The 14,436-nt window shown below is 36.0% G+C and overlaps 1 protein-coding gene across 38 annotated transcripts in view; it reads left to right on the forward strand.

The window, feature by feature from the left end:
• The window catches only part of Zfp280d (zinc finger protein 280D), an 87,823-nt gene that overhangs the window by 59,396 nt on the left and 13,991 nt on the right, over positions 1-14,436 (forward strand). For 21 of the 38 annotated variants that reach the window (XM_087562184.1, XM_087562166.1, XM_087562176.1 and 18 more), the window contains 3 exons: positions 257-319; positions 4,043-4,161; positions 4,309-4,345. In XM_087562184.1, coding sequence (XP_087418310.1) covers positions 257-319; positions 4,043-4,161; positions 4,309-4,345 — 219 coding nt within the window. Of the gene's footprint in view, positions 1-256; positions 320-4,042; positions 4,162-4,308; positions 4,346-4,897; positions 6,716-14,436 lie in introns of those variants that run through there. The other 17 variants (XR_015626646.1, XR_015626647.1, XR_015626651.1 and 14 more) reach the window with 2 other exon arrangements.

Genomic DNA, 14,436 nt, shown 5'->3' on the forward strand with positions numbered 1-14,436 from the left:
ACAGACGTTGGTACATACTTTTAGTTCCAGCTACTCACAGGTTGAGGTGAGAGGCCTCCTTAGCCCTATTTTTGATCCCTTTTTTAGAAGGAAGTGGAGGATTATAATGAATTAAATAGAAATGAAAATATTCTCATCCTTATATTTTGTTTTAAAACGAAACTTAAGTATAGACTTTAAATGTTTTTATAAATCATTGTGATTTGCTGTCCACTTAAAGTATTGTGTTAAATGCATATCATTTTTATCTTTCCAGCTTTCACAGTAACCGTCCAAGTAAAAGATATTGTATATTTAAGAAGCATTCAGAAAATCTCAGGTAAAAAAGTGATTTTTGTAAAATCTTTCAAAATTGTAAAAAAGTTATAATTTATATTTTTCTCGTGTGATATCTTTATTGAGCTAGAATACACATAATGTGTTGGTTACTTTTTTTGTTGCTCTAAGTAAATGACACATAACTTTAGGAAGGAAGAAGAGTTTATTTTGGCTCAATTCAAGGGTACTCTGTTGTGGTTGGGAAGTCACTTGCCTGGTCACATTGTGTCAGTACTCAGGAAGCAGAGTCATGAATTCTGTCACTTAGCTCCCTTTCTGTTTTTATATTCTGTCCAAGACTCCCAACGTGTAGACTGGTATACTTACCTTTAGACTGGGTCTTCCCTGCTCAGTCAGCCTAGAAACTTCCTCACAGACATGAGGGAGGTTCGTTTCTTAAATCCCTTTGATTAGTAATCAGGATTAACAATTATACACACTGTGTTCTTTATTGTCTTTAAAATGTAATCTTGGTAAGTTTTAGTATGTTCAGTTGTGCATCAGTCATCATAGTATGTGTACATTTTCTGTACTTAAAAAAATAATTCCATTTATTAGTAATCATTCCCACTTCCTTTCCTACCCCCGCCCCCGCCCCCACCCATGCATATAGAGCAGCCCATTTTGAGTGTTTTGAGAATAAATGGGATGATATTCTATGTGTTCCTTAGTCACTGCCTATGGCTCATCTATGATGAGTAATGGTATTATAACTTATTTAAATTGATTAATACTATGTTTTACTTTATGCAAATACTATAGTTTATCCATTTTGATAATTTTAATTTTGAGGTCAAAATAAATAATGCTGCTATGAACATCTTTATTACTATTTTTTACAAACATATATTTCTCTTTTGTATGTAATTAAGATTAAGTTTGCTTGGTTGAATTCTAACTCCCTGTTATTCCTGTAAGATACTGAATGACTATTTTTCATCGTAGTGCCATGATTTTGCATACTCACTTGTACTGTGTAGGAATTTCTGCATCTTTTCTAGTGTGTGTTACTTGTTTTTTTATTTCAGGCATTCTATATGTGATCTTAGCCATAAGGCCAAGAAGTGACATTGTAGACATTTTAACATATACAAAATCCTTTCATTGTGGCTTGCTGTGACTTTTTTAGTTTAACTAATGACAGTGTGCCAATTGGTTGCTTCTGACTAGGTGTTACAGGGTCGTGTTACTATCATTGTATATGAGAGGTATGTCATAGTACTCATGGTACATTCACTGTAGTAGTGACAGTTGGGGCCCAGATGAAATACATGACCATTGACAATACATGACAAAAATAAAGCCTTCAAATATTTGAATATTGCAGTCTTCTATGATTAATAGGATGTAAATAATGTTATAAGGTTTTTATTATGTGTTATTGTGTGTGTTTACATGTGTCCCCATGCTGTAGCACATATGTAGATTTCATAGGACAGCCTATAGAAGTTGATTCTTTCCTTCTGTTGTGGTTTCTGGGGGTTGAACATAGGTCAGCATCTCTGCTTAGCTAATGCTTGCACTTGTAGAAACTATGTCATCTACCTACTTCAGTTTTGAAGTACATATAAGCCACTGGAATGGTTTAGGTCAACATATAGTCTTTTCTTACTAAAATACTGAAGGAGGTTGTGTTCATCTTTTATATGAGCTGAGTGTTGTAGGTGAATCAGCCACATAGCTTGGAACTATCAAGTAGTTAGGACTAATCTTGTGAGAATATGAATTAATGCACTGGATATGGACTTTATTTCAAACCTAATTCTGACCCTTACAAGGTTTGTCTTTAGTAGAGTAATTAAGCTCATTGTAGCTAAAGGGATGCTAACTATAGCATCTACTTTCAATTATTGTAAGATTTAGATGAGATGATGAGATAGTCTGAAACCAGCTATATAAAGAGTACTCTACTACTGTTATTGTGAAGTGCTTAATAGCAACTGTTTTAAGAAAGCAGAAAATCAGAGACTAGTTGGAGCCTCAGAATCAGGTGAAATGACATTAAAAAAAAAGACTAGCCAAGAGGAAACTTATTTGGGAACTTTTAGTTTGCTTTACTTATACAGCTTTAGGTAGAAATACACAGTATGTTAGAGTTTCAGGGGGAGATAGTATGAGATAGCCTAATTTTGATTATAAATTTAAAATTTGTAATTATCACATCCAAAAAATTAGTACTTTGTTATGTGTATGGATATTTTACCCTCCTATATATCATACATGTACCGTGTTTCATGCTTGATGCATGTAGTTGGCAGAAGATGCTGTCTGCGGCTTTGAAACGGGTTTTATAGGTGGTTGTGAGCCTCCATATTCCATATGGGTATTAGGTATTTAATCTAGATCCTCCAGAAGAGCAACCAGTATTCTTGCTGAGCTATCTCTCCTGCCCCTACTTTCACATTCTTTTACTCTAAATTTTAGTTTATTTGTTTTCCAAGACAGGGTTTCTCTGTAGTGATGGCTATTCTGGAACTTGCTTTGAAGACCACACTGACCTCACATTCAGATGCACCTGCGTCTGTCTCTTAAGGGCTGAGACTAAAGGCTTGCGTGGCCATGCCTTGCTAATTTCTCATATTTATAAAACATCGTGCTGGGGTGAACTTCAAACATGCATATTTTGTTGTTAATATGACAATAGCAATGCTCACATTGCATGACAATTTTTTTTAACCCTAAGAAAAATAATTTGTTAAAGAGATTCTAAAGACTCCTACAGTCCCCTCAAAGAATTGCAGCCAGAACTAATAAGAGAAACAAAGTCATTGGAACCTACTTTAGTCTTCTTTAGATTGACATACCTCAGTACGTCTTCCTTTCTCTGGACCTGAATTTTTTTTACCTTTTCTCCAGCATACGAACTTTCCCTATTAAAGTCCCAAATGTAACATTTGAAACCTTCACATTTTCAAAATCAAGAAATTTGATTATAAATTTAAAATTTGTAATTATCACATATTTCATTTAAGAACTACTGCAATCAAGCTTTGGAAAAAAGTAGTTTACCCCCTGGCAGACAGGCAGAGGGACTAATTAGTGATGCTGCCTTGTTGAGATACTCGGGCGTGCAGATTCCAGCATGTTATTAGCTACTTTATGTAATTCAGCATTAGGACAGCACCATTTGTGATGAGAGCCTTAACACTAGCATGTACTGATTGTAGCTGTCATGTGATCCATCTTTGGAACCTTTACATTGTTCAGATTCTTTGACTACATGAAAGCCTTGACTGTAGATTCCATTGGAATGCGGACTATACTTGTCATTTGATCACCCTTATGTTCATAACACCTAGCGGTGTGGTATATAAAGAGAGCCTTATTGAGTATATATGAAGTAAATGAATGCCATAGCCTCACTTTTTAATGGCAGAGGAACATTGTGGCTTGCCTACATTAATGCAAGCTCATGGCAGAACTAAGACCAGTGTTTGACTCCTTGCTTTTTTCAACGGACACAAGGAGTGAATGTTCTTAAAACATTACTCTTTGGGGAGGAAGTACTAGGAATGAAGTATTCTAGGTTGTGCTCTACTGCTAAGCTTTTCCCTTGTCTTTGAAACATAAATATTTTATGTACATAATTTAGACATGGCTATGCCATTTTCAACTTTTATAGCAAAGCGGTAAAGTTATAACACAAAACATGAAAAAAGAGTATTGAACCTAAGTATAGTTTATAAAAAATGAAAAACCTTTTCTTTCTTTCTTTTTTAAATAGGGGCATTTCTCTAGTGTGCCTTAATTGTGATTTCCTAACTGACGTTTCTGGCTTAGATAATATGGCCACACACTTAAGTCAACATGAAACTCATACTTGCCAAGTTCTAGTAGAGAAAGGTACGTATACATAACTGCTGTTTCAGATATTTTGTATTAATCGTTATTTTTGGAAAGCCAAAATATGGTTTCTTTACTAAGTCATCTTATTTCACTAATCATTGTTCATATGCTTATGTAAATATGAAACTTTTCTTCTGATTTCAGTTTCTGTTTGTATCCCAACTTCTGAACGTCTTTCTGAGTAAGTGTAATATTTATTAACTGAATTTTTCTTCGGTGGATTTTAGCACGATTGCATTAAGTGTGCCTTTAATAAAAGTGAAAATACTGGTCTTGTTTTTATTTTTAAGCTGCTTGTTGAAATAGGTTCCTGCTCTGTGAAGCTCATGACTTGGTGCAAGAGAAGTTGGATTTTCCTAAATTCAAAGTTCTGAGATGTTACTTACACATAGGCAGTCACACAAGTCCATGATACCAGGGCTCATTTCAGCTTGCGCATGCGTCTCGATTCCTGTTCTGCCTCATCTTTGTGTCAGAGTCACGTGTCTTAACATACCTTTTCCTTGCCTCCACTTGTCTCTCTAAAAATAACTTTTATTACTGTGGTCTTTGCTTAAAATAATTTGTTTTTTCTGCTGTTCTTGCCTACAAAGTAATATATACCAAATACTAAAGCTGTTTATCTGTTTGTTTGTCTTCTCTCTTCATACCTTATGCCTTGTGTTTTTAGGCCAGATGGTTGTCTTTTTCCTCATTTGTTGTCTGTCATTGTGCTATTTTTCTTATTTTTCAGATGCAGAAGCAGCTCAGAGATTTCAAAACATGTCCAGGGTGTACCTGGACAGTGTCCCCTTCGATGGACACAAGTGCTGCCTGTTTTCTCTTTCCCAGGAATGAGAGTGAACTGACTATGGGACCTTCCTCTAGATTCTGGCCTCCCATCAGGCTGAGGCTGATCTGTCCAGAAACAGCTTCAAGGCCCACAAAACTAAGCTTAGTTTCCATTGGTGGCTTTGGCTCTTATTTCTTAAGCTTATGGGCAGTTGTGAACAAGAAAAGCCCATCAAATCAATGCTTTGATACCCAAATTAAGATTTAGTCATTTTGGCTGCTGCTCTTAAATGTTCTTCAAGCACAAAGGCAGTCCAGGACATCTAGACACCCTGGTTACTGAGAGATAATGGCTTGTGTCTAGTTCTCAGACAACAGTTTTCATTGACATGTTCTAAAAATGCAGTTGTTTTTACTGTCATTCAATATAAAATGTCCGATATTAACTATAATTTTAATAAAATTCTCAGATTCTTTTATTTTTAAATTTTACATCTGATAGCTTCATCTTCTGTTCTCTGAATTATTGATGTCTGGTTTTTCTATTTTTTAACACTTTAATGTTTGTTTCATTTTTGTCAAGAATCTCAAGAGTTCACGTAGGCTACCTGTTTGTAGCTTTTAAATTTAGGTGTTGCTTACACCATTATGTCCTCTGTCTCTATTTGAGGACTATTAATCTATGTAATTGTGAATTTTCGGGTATAACAAACTGATGAGACTTCTTGGAGATTCTAAAAACAAGTTTTAAAGTAACATTTAATTGACATGGAAGCTCTAATGAGTCATTAATACTTCTTTGGGTAAAAATAATATTAGATATACAATGTAACCAATAATATTCTAGCTCCTACTTACATATTAAACTTGTCACTTTTTTGTTAGCTACATTAAATACAAATAAATTATTTTGATCTATTATTTTAATAGATCTTTGTTTCAGAAATTATTTTGTAATGAATAGTTTTTTATAAAACTATATTTTATCCTGTATGTAGGAACATTGCTCAACTGCTGTAAGGTGTCAGGTTGATTGACATGTCTATTGAGAATACATCCATTTAGGACATCTGTGTTCTCCTCAGCCCAACGAGAAGGCCTCTGTTCTTGCAGCACTGATTCTAGAATTTTGGAGATGAACAAAGTGCTTTTTATGATCTTAACAGTCAGGTCAGCAGTCTCTGAAGTTAGAGTTTAATCCTATGTTTCTTGCATCTTAAAAATATTTATTTACCCACCCCATTATCACAACTTCATTTCTGCTTTTGGGGCATAGATAAAGCCATTTTCAGATGATCACTTCTTGGTTTTTTTGGTTTTGTTTTGTTTTGTGTTCCTTGCAATTAACAAGAAAAAAAGAGGTTAAATCCATTAGTTTTAAACTTCTTAACAATTTTGGACTATATCTGAAAGAATTTCTAAAATCCTTCATAACAGCTTGATACTTTTAGTGAACTTGATACACTGGTCTTTACAATTTTCTGTACTTTATAATTTATTTTAAAAGTTAACCAGGAAAAAAAGTTTGTTTGGTTGTTTGTTTTTCCATTGTTAACATCAGTTCTCTGTTCATTCTGAGATTAGAGAGTCTGCCCCCTTGGTCACACTTGAATGTGTACATCCTGCCGCTGTTTCACAGAACTGGGTTTAAAATGTGACCAAGTACGCTTCTGTATTTGCTTGTTTTCTTTCTTGTTTTTATTCATTTTTTTAAATTTTATTTTAAATGAAACAGTCTTGATATATAAGTCTAACCTGTATTTACCATTAAGTTTAAAAATCAGTTTATGGACTGGTCACATAAAGCCATCATGCCTATGAGCTTTTGAGTTACAGAGGAATAATTATATAGTTTGTATACTTTGAATCCATTGCCCCTTTGAAATTTGTATGTCTTTGGACTCTTAACTTTTTTGGAGTAGCATCATATCTCTTGGACCTCATTTTTCATTCATATTATTTATTGAACATGTACTTTATGCCTGGCTCTGTTCTATGTGCTTAGAAGACATAGCCTGGAATTGCTGTCCTTACAGAATTTACACTGGAGTGATAAAACAGACATTTAAAAGTAAAGTAAACCACATGCTAGAGTGTGGTCAATATTAGAAAAAATATGAAGTAGGAAAAAGGAATAAATACAAAGTAGGATTTAGAAGGGTGGGGTACCATTTTATTTTTGGTGATCAGAAAAGACCCTACTGAGAGACGACATTCGAGTAAAGACCCAATGCGGGTCTGGGCACTCGCCTGCTTATGCCTAAGGGTCTTTTTTTTTCCTTAAGAGGAGTTGGATTCAGAGTCTGACATATCACTCTTCCCAAAAATACCAACAAATGCTCGATGAACATTGAAAAACTAAATGCCCACTTTATTTGGACCAGTTTAATGCTGTATGTACTCTAATAAATGGTATCCTCGTATATACAAATAAAAGGTGACAGGCTCCATATCTGTATTGTTTAATTAATCTCCAAAATTTATATATTGTCTGAGGGAATATCTTTCTAGGGTCAAATCAAGGAAATACAAGTTAAAGTTAGCTTTGTGTGGTGGCACACACTCTTAGTCCCAGCACTTGGAAGAAAAAGACAAATAGATCTCCCTGAGTTCCAGGCCAACTATATAATGAGTTCAAGGCGGTGTAGATCTACACAGTGACAGCTTATCTCAGAAAGTAATGAACGAGAAAGGTAGGAAGAATTCATTAATGGGATGTTTTTAATTCTATATATGAATGTCTTAAGGAATATTGACCTACTTTCAATATTTATTTCATATTAATCTCTAAATTTTTATTATTTATTATTAAAATCTAATAAATCATGTAAAATCCTAATATATAAATATATCATTTTTCTTAATTGGATCTAAAAAAATAAATCATATAAGTAGTTAGCTTCAGATTCCTAGAAAATGCTCCTGAATTGCATATAAGGTATAGTATATAATTAAGTGTTAGCAAGTACATGTGTGTGCTCCCATTTATTAGAAAAATATGATATCCTTGTATTTATAAAATCAAAGTAGTGCATAACAGAGGCAAACCAATTATCAGCTTTTTCTGCCTCTTTAGGCACAAAGGATGCTTTTATGCAAGATCATGGTTACCTTAACATCCCTTTGAGACTTATCATTCTAGACTTTATACCATATATTTAAATTTTTCTTTAATTTTTTTATTTTATAAAGTTCTACTTCTTCCCTAAATGGCTTCCTGATTTGACACCTAGAACCACATTAAACTTTCTCAGACACTTAAACTGCTTCTATGAAAGCATTTTAGTAGATTGTAGAGTTTGGAGTTCCTACTTTTTTTTCTAAATGTAAGTGGCTCTGGTTAGTTACCTGACCTCTACCCCAATTCCTCATCCTCACAGTGTAAATCACGGAAGAACCTGTTTACAGAGATTGAAGGAATTAAAGGAATTGCTTATGGTCTCTGAACATACATAGCAGGAGACAGTATGAAAGGGACCATGTGATAATTACTATTGTTAAGTCAACACCCATGGTTTTAGGTCAGTCCTCATTTTACTGAAAATGAATCTCCCTGATTTTTAACCCATTTTTTATTCTAGCCCACCCATATCATTTCAAAAACTTTTGCTTCTAATTCTCTTTTTTAAACCTGTATACAAAGTTAGTGTTGTAGAATATTAGTCATACCATTAGACTTTGGTATTTAAGTGCACTGTATTATATTTTGAGGAATTATTTATGTTCTAGGTTCATTTTAGATATTTAAATTTTAATCACAATTTTCCACTACTTTTTACTTCCTTGTACTTGACTACTTTATGACCCATCTCATACTTCCAATGCACTTGCGATTTTGAGATCCTTCTAAAGCCCTACTCTTACCAGATTGGTATTTGACTAGCTAGAGAGGCTTACTGTTCCTTTCTGTACCTTTGAAATATGATATCCTAGCGATCTTAATCTTCCACACTGAAAATCTGTTTATCTGCATCACTGTGATGGATGGTGCTATGAAGGAATGCATGCCTGAAATAAAGCAGACAGGCATAGGCATGGATCCTAGTTAAATAGTCTGTAGCTTCAGTAAAATTTAACCCTCGCTAAGCCTCAGGTTTCTCATCACTAAAAAAAACAGTAATTCTTTATAGGACAGCTATAAACAAATAGAAACCATGTATGGAAACCAGTGGGTCATGTCACTAATTCAAAAAATATACCTTAACATTTAATTATTTGGTACTGGAGAAATTAGCCACTTAGTAAATGTACATTGTTGCCACGGCTACCTCTGCTGCTGCTGTTTGTGCTTCTTCTGCTGCTGCTGCTGCTGCTGTTGCTGTTATTTCTTGATGACAGGAGACCCTGCTGACTGGATGTCTGTGGAATCTCATGGCTGAGAGTTTTAGTGACAGTCCATCTGTACTTTTGACTTACAGTTCAGTGCTACAATATACTCTTCTCAGCTACTGGGTAATGAGCATCACAGTACTTTAAGTAGATATTGTACAGTTTTCTAAAGCCAGAGTGAGCATGATTCCGCTTTATCTGATGACTATAGACCAGTTCTGCCTTAATGAAAACTAGTACAGAACTGTCTGCTTAGAAGGACATTAGTGCTTTTGAGTTGACATTTTCTTCCTTTAAGACCTTTTTATTAGTTGACATCAAGTAGGCATTTCCAAAACTCTGTAGCTGCATATCTAACCCAAGCTTTTGAATGTATAATCGTACAGGTTAGCAGTATCTTTATTCTATAGAATACAGAAGTAATCTTCAAAAGTAGCACATGTTTCTCTAGTTTTAGGGCACATTGAACTCAGCCATGAAATTGCTGTTGTTTCCCCTTTTCTCTGTCTCCTCATCCTGTGTTCTCTAGTGTGGCTATATAGACTCACTGTATAAAACAGAGCTGACGCCAATTATTATTTTATTTTCTGAGATGCTTGTCCATGCTGAAAAATGAGACTGGAAGGATCATTCTTACCCAGTGTGGTGGTGCATGCTTTTAATCCTAGCACTTGGGAGACAGGCAGGCAGACCTGTGAGTTTGAGGCCAGCGTTGTCTACTTAGTGAGTTCCAGCAATACAGGACTACATAGTAAGATTCTTCCTCAAAAAAGGAAAAAGGAAGGAAGTCTTTAGCCTTCTTCATGACAGGAGAATCCATGATAAATACGTTATTTATAGCTCAAGCTTATGAAGAGAGTCTAGTTCACTGAATAAAATATCCTATGAAATACCTTTTGAAATAGTTTTCAGTGTTTACTTCGTTCTCTGTTTGATTACCAAACCTTTGCTAAGCAAAGACCCCACTTTCATACTGCTGTGGTAAATTAGGTTGAAAATTGTCTTTGTTTTATAGAGTTAAATTATGCAAAATGCATTTATAGTTATAAATACATTTATTATTCTTTATTAACCCCTTGAATTTAAAGACTAGTAGAACAATGGAATACTACTCAGCTATCAAAAACAATGACTTTACGAAATTCATAGGCAAATGGATGGAACTGGAAAATATCATCCTGAGTGAGGTAACCCAATCACAGAAAAACACACATGGTATGCACTCATTGTTAAGTGGATAGTAGCCCAAATGCTTGAATTACCCTAGATGCACAGAACACATGAAACTCAAGAAGGATGACCAAAATGTGAATGCTCCACTCCTTCTTTAAAAGGGGAACAAGAATACCCTTGGGAGGGAATAGGGAGGCAAAGTTTAGAACAGAGGCTGAAGGAACACCCATTCAGAGCCTGCCCCACATGTGGCCCATACATTTACCGTCACCAAACTAGATAAGATGGATGAAGCAAAGAAGTGCAGGCTGACAGGAACCGAATGTAGATCTCTCCTGAGAGACACAGCCAGAATACAGTAAATACATAGGCAAATGCCAGCAGCAAACCACTGAACTGAGAACAGGACCCCCGTTGAAGGAATCAGGGAAAGGACTGAAAGAGCTTGAAGGGGCTCGAGACCCCATATGAACAACAATGCCAACCAACCAGGACTTCCAGGGACTAAGCCACTACCTAAAGACTATACATGGACTGACCCTGGGCTCCAACCTCATAGGTAGCAATGAATAGCCTACTAAGAGCACCAGTGGAAGGGGAAGTCCTTGGTCCTGCCAAGACTGAACCCCCAGTGAATGTGATTGTTGAGGGGAGGGCGGTAATGGGGGGAGGATGGGGAGGGGAACACCCATAGAGAAGGGGAAGGGGAGGGGTTAGGGGGATGTTGGCCCGGAAACTGGGAAAGGGGATAACAATCGAAATGTAAATAAGAAATATCCAAGTTAATAAAGATGGAGGGGAAAATAGAGAAAATATGAAAAAAAATAGAGACTAGTAGAGAGAAATGAAAATCAAACTCTGAGTTTTCTTGAATTCCTCCATCTAATTTTTCAATACTGAGTACTGACTTTTATGCTTAGCATCAGTGGTACTCAGTAGCTGTTTCGTGATCCAATGCAGGTAACTTCCTGTATCCTCATGACACTGATACTAGTTACCCATCTTTTATACACAAGATTGCCAGGAATTGGAATTGTAAATATTATTGAAGAGTATGGTCTGTGTCCCTAAGGTAATATAGAAAAGGGGGCCAGAACAGTAAAACAGGTAGTCTACACCGAAATCATGTTCCTCACAGGGATACATAATCAGCTGATTCCATATGACTTTTGTATAATACTGCATCAAAAGAAATCCAAAGTGAAATGCCATTTTTTACACCACTGTCAACTAAATCAGTAGTCATTTTTATGTGTGAAATAGTAAATAAACTTTTATTGTTGGAGGCAACTTTTTTCTTAAACCTTACATTTGAAAATATAAATAAAAGCACTCACTGAATCTTTGAGTGTGTTGAATAGTATGTAAGGACCTAGTTCATTGTTTCTTGTTAATTTCTGACCTCAGTTGGAGGTGAATTTCTAGACCTTGTCATAATCTAAGTTGTGGAGTCTAAATGTCATATTTATTTCATATCCCTAAATTAGGATGGGATAAAAAGAAAGCTAGGCTGATTTGTGACACATTCATTTGGGGTTCTGTCCTTCTGTGAACCTCTCTATGGTGACTGTGGTATGAAATACTAGATCTTAGGGCTTTATGGGAAATTTCATGTGATAGGTATGAAATGTGCATGAAGCTAAAATGGTTTCTGTCAGCTTAGACTTTTTCCATGGCTTACTGTAATGAGCAGGGAAGAGTGAAAGACCAAGTGAAATGGAAAGATAAATTAATTTTCTTATAGTTAATCCATTTTAGGCAATCTACCAGTCTCTACCATTGATTTTGATTGATCTTCCCTAAGACTAGCCTTTTATCTATAGTATGAAATGATCTATTCATCTCAACATGAGGGTTTGATTTGATCATCTAAAGCTAGATGATCCATTGATCCATTGATAAGGACATTCTTTCAGCCTTCTGATACAGGACTTCATTATAGGTGATAAATCAAGAATGGGATTCCGTAGAGAGAGAAAGAGAGAGAGAGAGAGAGTGAGTGTGTGTGTGTGTGTGTGTGTGTGTGTGTGTGTGTGTGTGTGTGTGTGTGTTGGTAGTCTAATTTTTGTTATATTTTTGTGCACATTTTGTTTGTTCCTTATCTGTCACTTTAAAAAAAAATCTAAAATGATATTTCTGCTCCTTAACATGTATTTATTTCTGTGCTAGAGGTCAAACCTAGAGTTTGGAATATGCTGGCTACCTGTCCAGCCTTTTTTCTAGTCAAGTACTAGAGTCATACCCCTACCACTGAGCCTCTAGCCCAGCACATGTTAGAGAAAGTGACTGACCACTGACCCATGTTCCCAGCCTACTGGATAGCTGAGGTGATGGTCTAGCGTTAGAAGCCGAATACTTTGCCATAGGTCCTGTAACTGTTAAGTAGATAATCTCAATTTTAGTTTTGACAATCTATCTTAGAAGTAAAACTGCTATGTATTGTTGTTTCTTTGGTTGTATCTATGATTTTAGGTGCAATTCTTCCTGCCTTAGTTGATTAGCCAAGAACTGGATAAGACCCAGCTTCTCTTCCAACAGAAGGGCAAGTGATAAGTGAAACATTTATAGCACTGGGACAATAATCTCTGAGCCTCCCCACCCGTGTGTAGGGCATCATTTCTGATACATGGCAACAAAACATTAGAGCAAAGAGTCAAAGTCTTTTAGCAAGATTAACCTGACAGTCACCCTCATGTTTTAGGGTCAAAAACACTTCGATGCAGAGAAAATTTCCTCTTTCCTGACGTAATAAGAGAGCCTAATTAACAGGAAAAGGAACTGTTGAGAATCAGTTCAGTAGGAGTGTGCTGTGCAGGCCGTGTGCTTAATCTGCTTCTGTGGCTTTGCAGCTTTCTCACTTTAATGTTTTAGGCCACAGATTCTCTCACTGTACGATAAGGGCAGTCATATAGTGAAATCTTTGGACTCCATTGCAATATACTGTATCTCTGAATTTAATTATCAGCTGATTGGAAAACTAAGAAAAATAGGAGCATCTTGTACTGGGTGTTGATTCCAAAGTTGCCTGGATAGAAACAATGCGGGGAGTGGTTGGTGCCTACACATTATGGTTCTGCAGGCGTCTCTCCCTGTGCTGTAAACTGACTTATCATCTGCAGAAACCGCCCATACCCGCTGAGATTCTTGTTTAGTTAATTAATGTCTCTGACGTTGTTTTGACTAGTCCAGGCAGACTTTTATTTGTGGATTGTGTTTCTTTCTCCTCATATATCTTCATCTGGTAGACAAATTTTCTTGTTTCCAATTTACTTGTTGTGTTGTAAACTTTTAGGTTTAGTTTGGACATTTAACCGTCATGGTCTTCCCTGAAGTGAGTGACTACTGTTTTACTTATGTTCTTTCTGCTCATATGTTTCTGGCAGCTGAGTCTGTACTGCTTCAGTCGTATCACTGCTATTGTGTTTCACAGCATTTTTATTTAATATTTTTCCCTTCTGTTTTGGGTTAGCGTTTCTTTGCTAACCTCTATTCCTCCTGAAGAGCCAAGTTTCATTGTGCTCTCTGCTGTCCCTTTCTTGTCTCCTGATTATGGTGGCTTGTGCCTTTAAGAAGCCATTGTACCATATAGATGTTTCTTTCCGAAATATTTATTTCAATAGCGATCCTTGACAATGACCTCCTCAAGAGGAGAGCCTGATTCTTTGGACAAGAATTCTTAGCACACAGTTCATGTACAATATGGTAAATGTCTAGCTAAGGCATCTAGTCTATCCATCAATCTGTTGACATATCACAGAGAAAATAGTCAGAAGGATATTCTTGAGTTCACTCGTCTTTCATAGTCTGCTGCTGTCCTTTTTAGTCCTATCTGAAGTGGTTCACATTACTACTGAGGCGTATTGCTCTTTGCTTCTAACTTGTTTGGAATCTGAGTTCAGTTCTCTCATGCTTGGGCAAAAGCACCTTACCCACTGAGCCATCTCCACAGCCCTCTTTGAGCAAAATTCCTTCCATTGAAATTTACATTTATAAAACTAG

Source organism: Rattus norvegicus, chromosome 8 (genome assembly GCF_021556685.1).
Source record: "Rattus norvegicus strain SHRSP/BbbUtx chromosome 8, alternate assembly SHRSP_T2T, whole genome shotgun sequence".
Taxonomy (NCBI): Eukaryota; Metazoa; Chordata; class Mammalia; order Rodentia; family Muridae; genus Rattus; species Rattus norvegicus.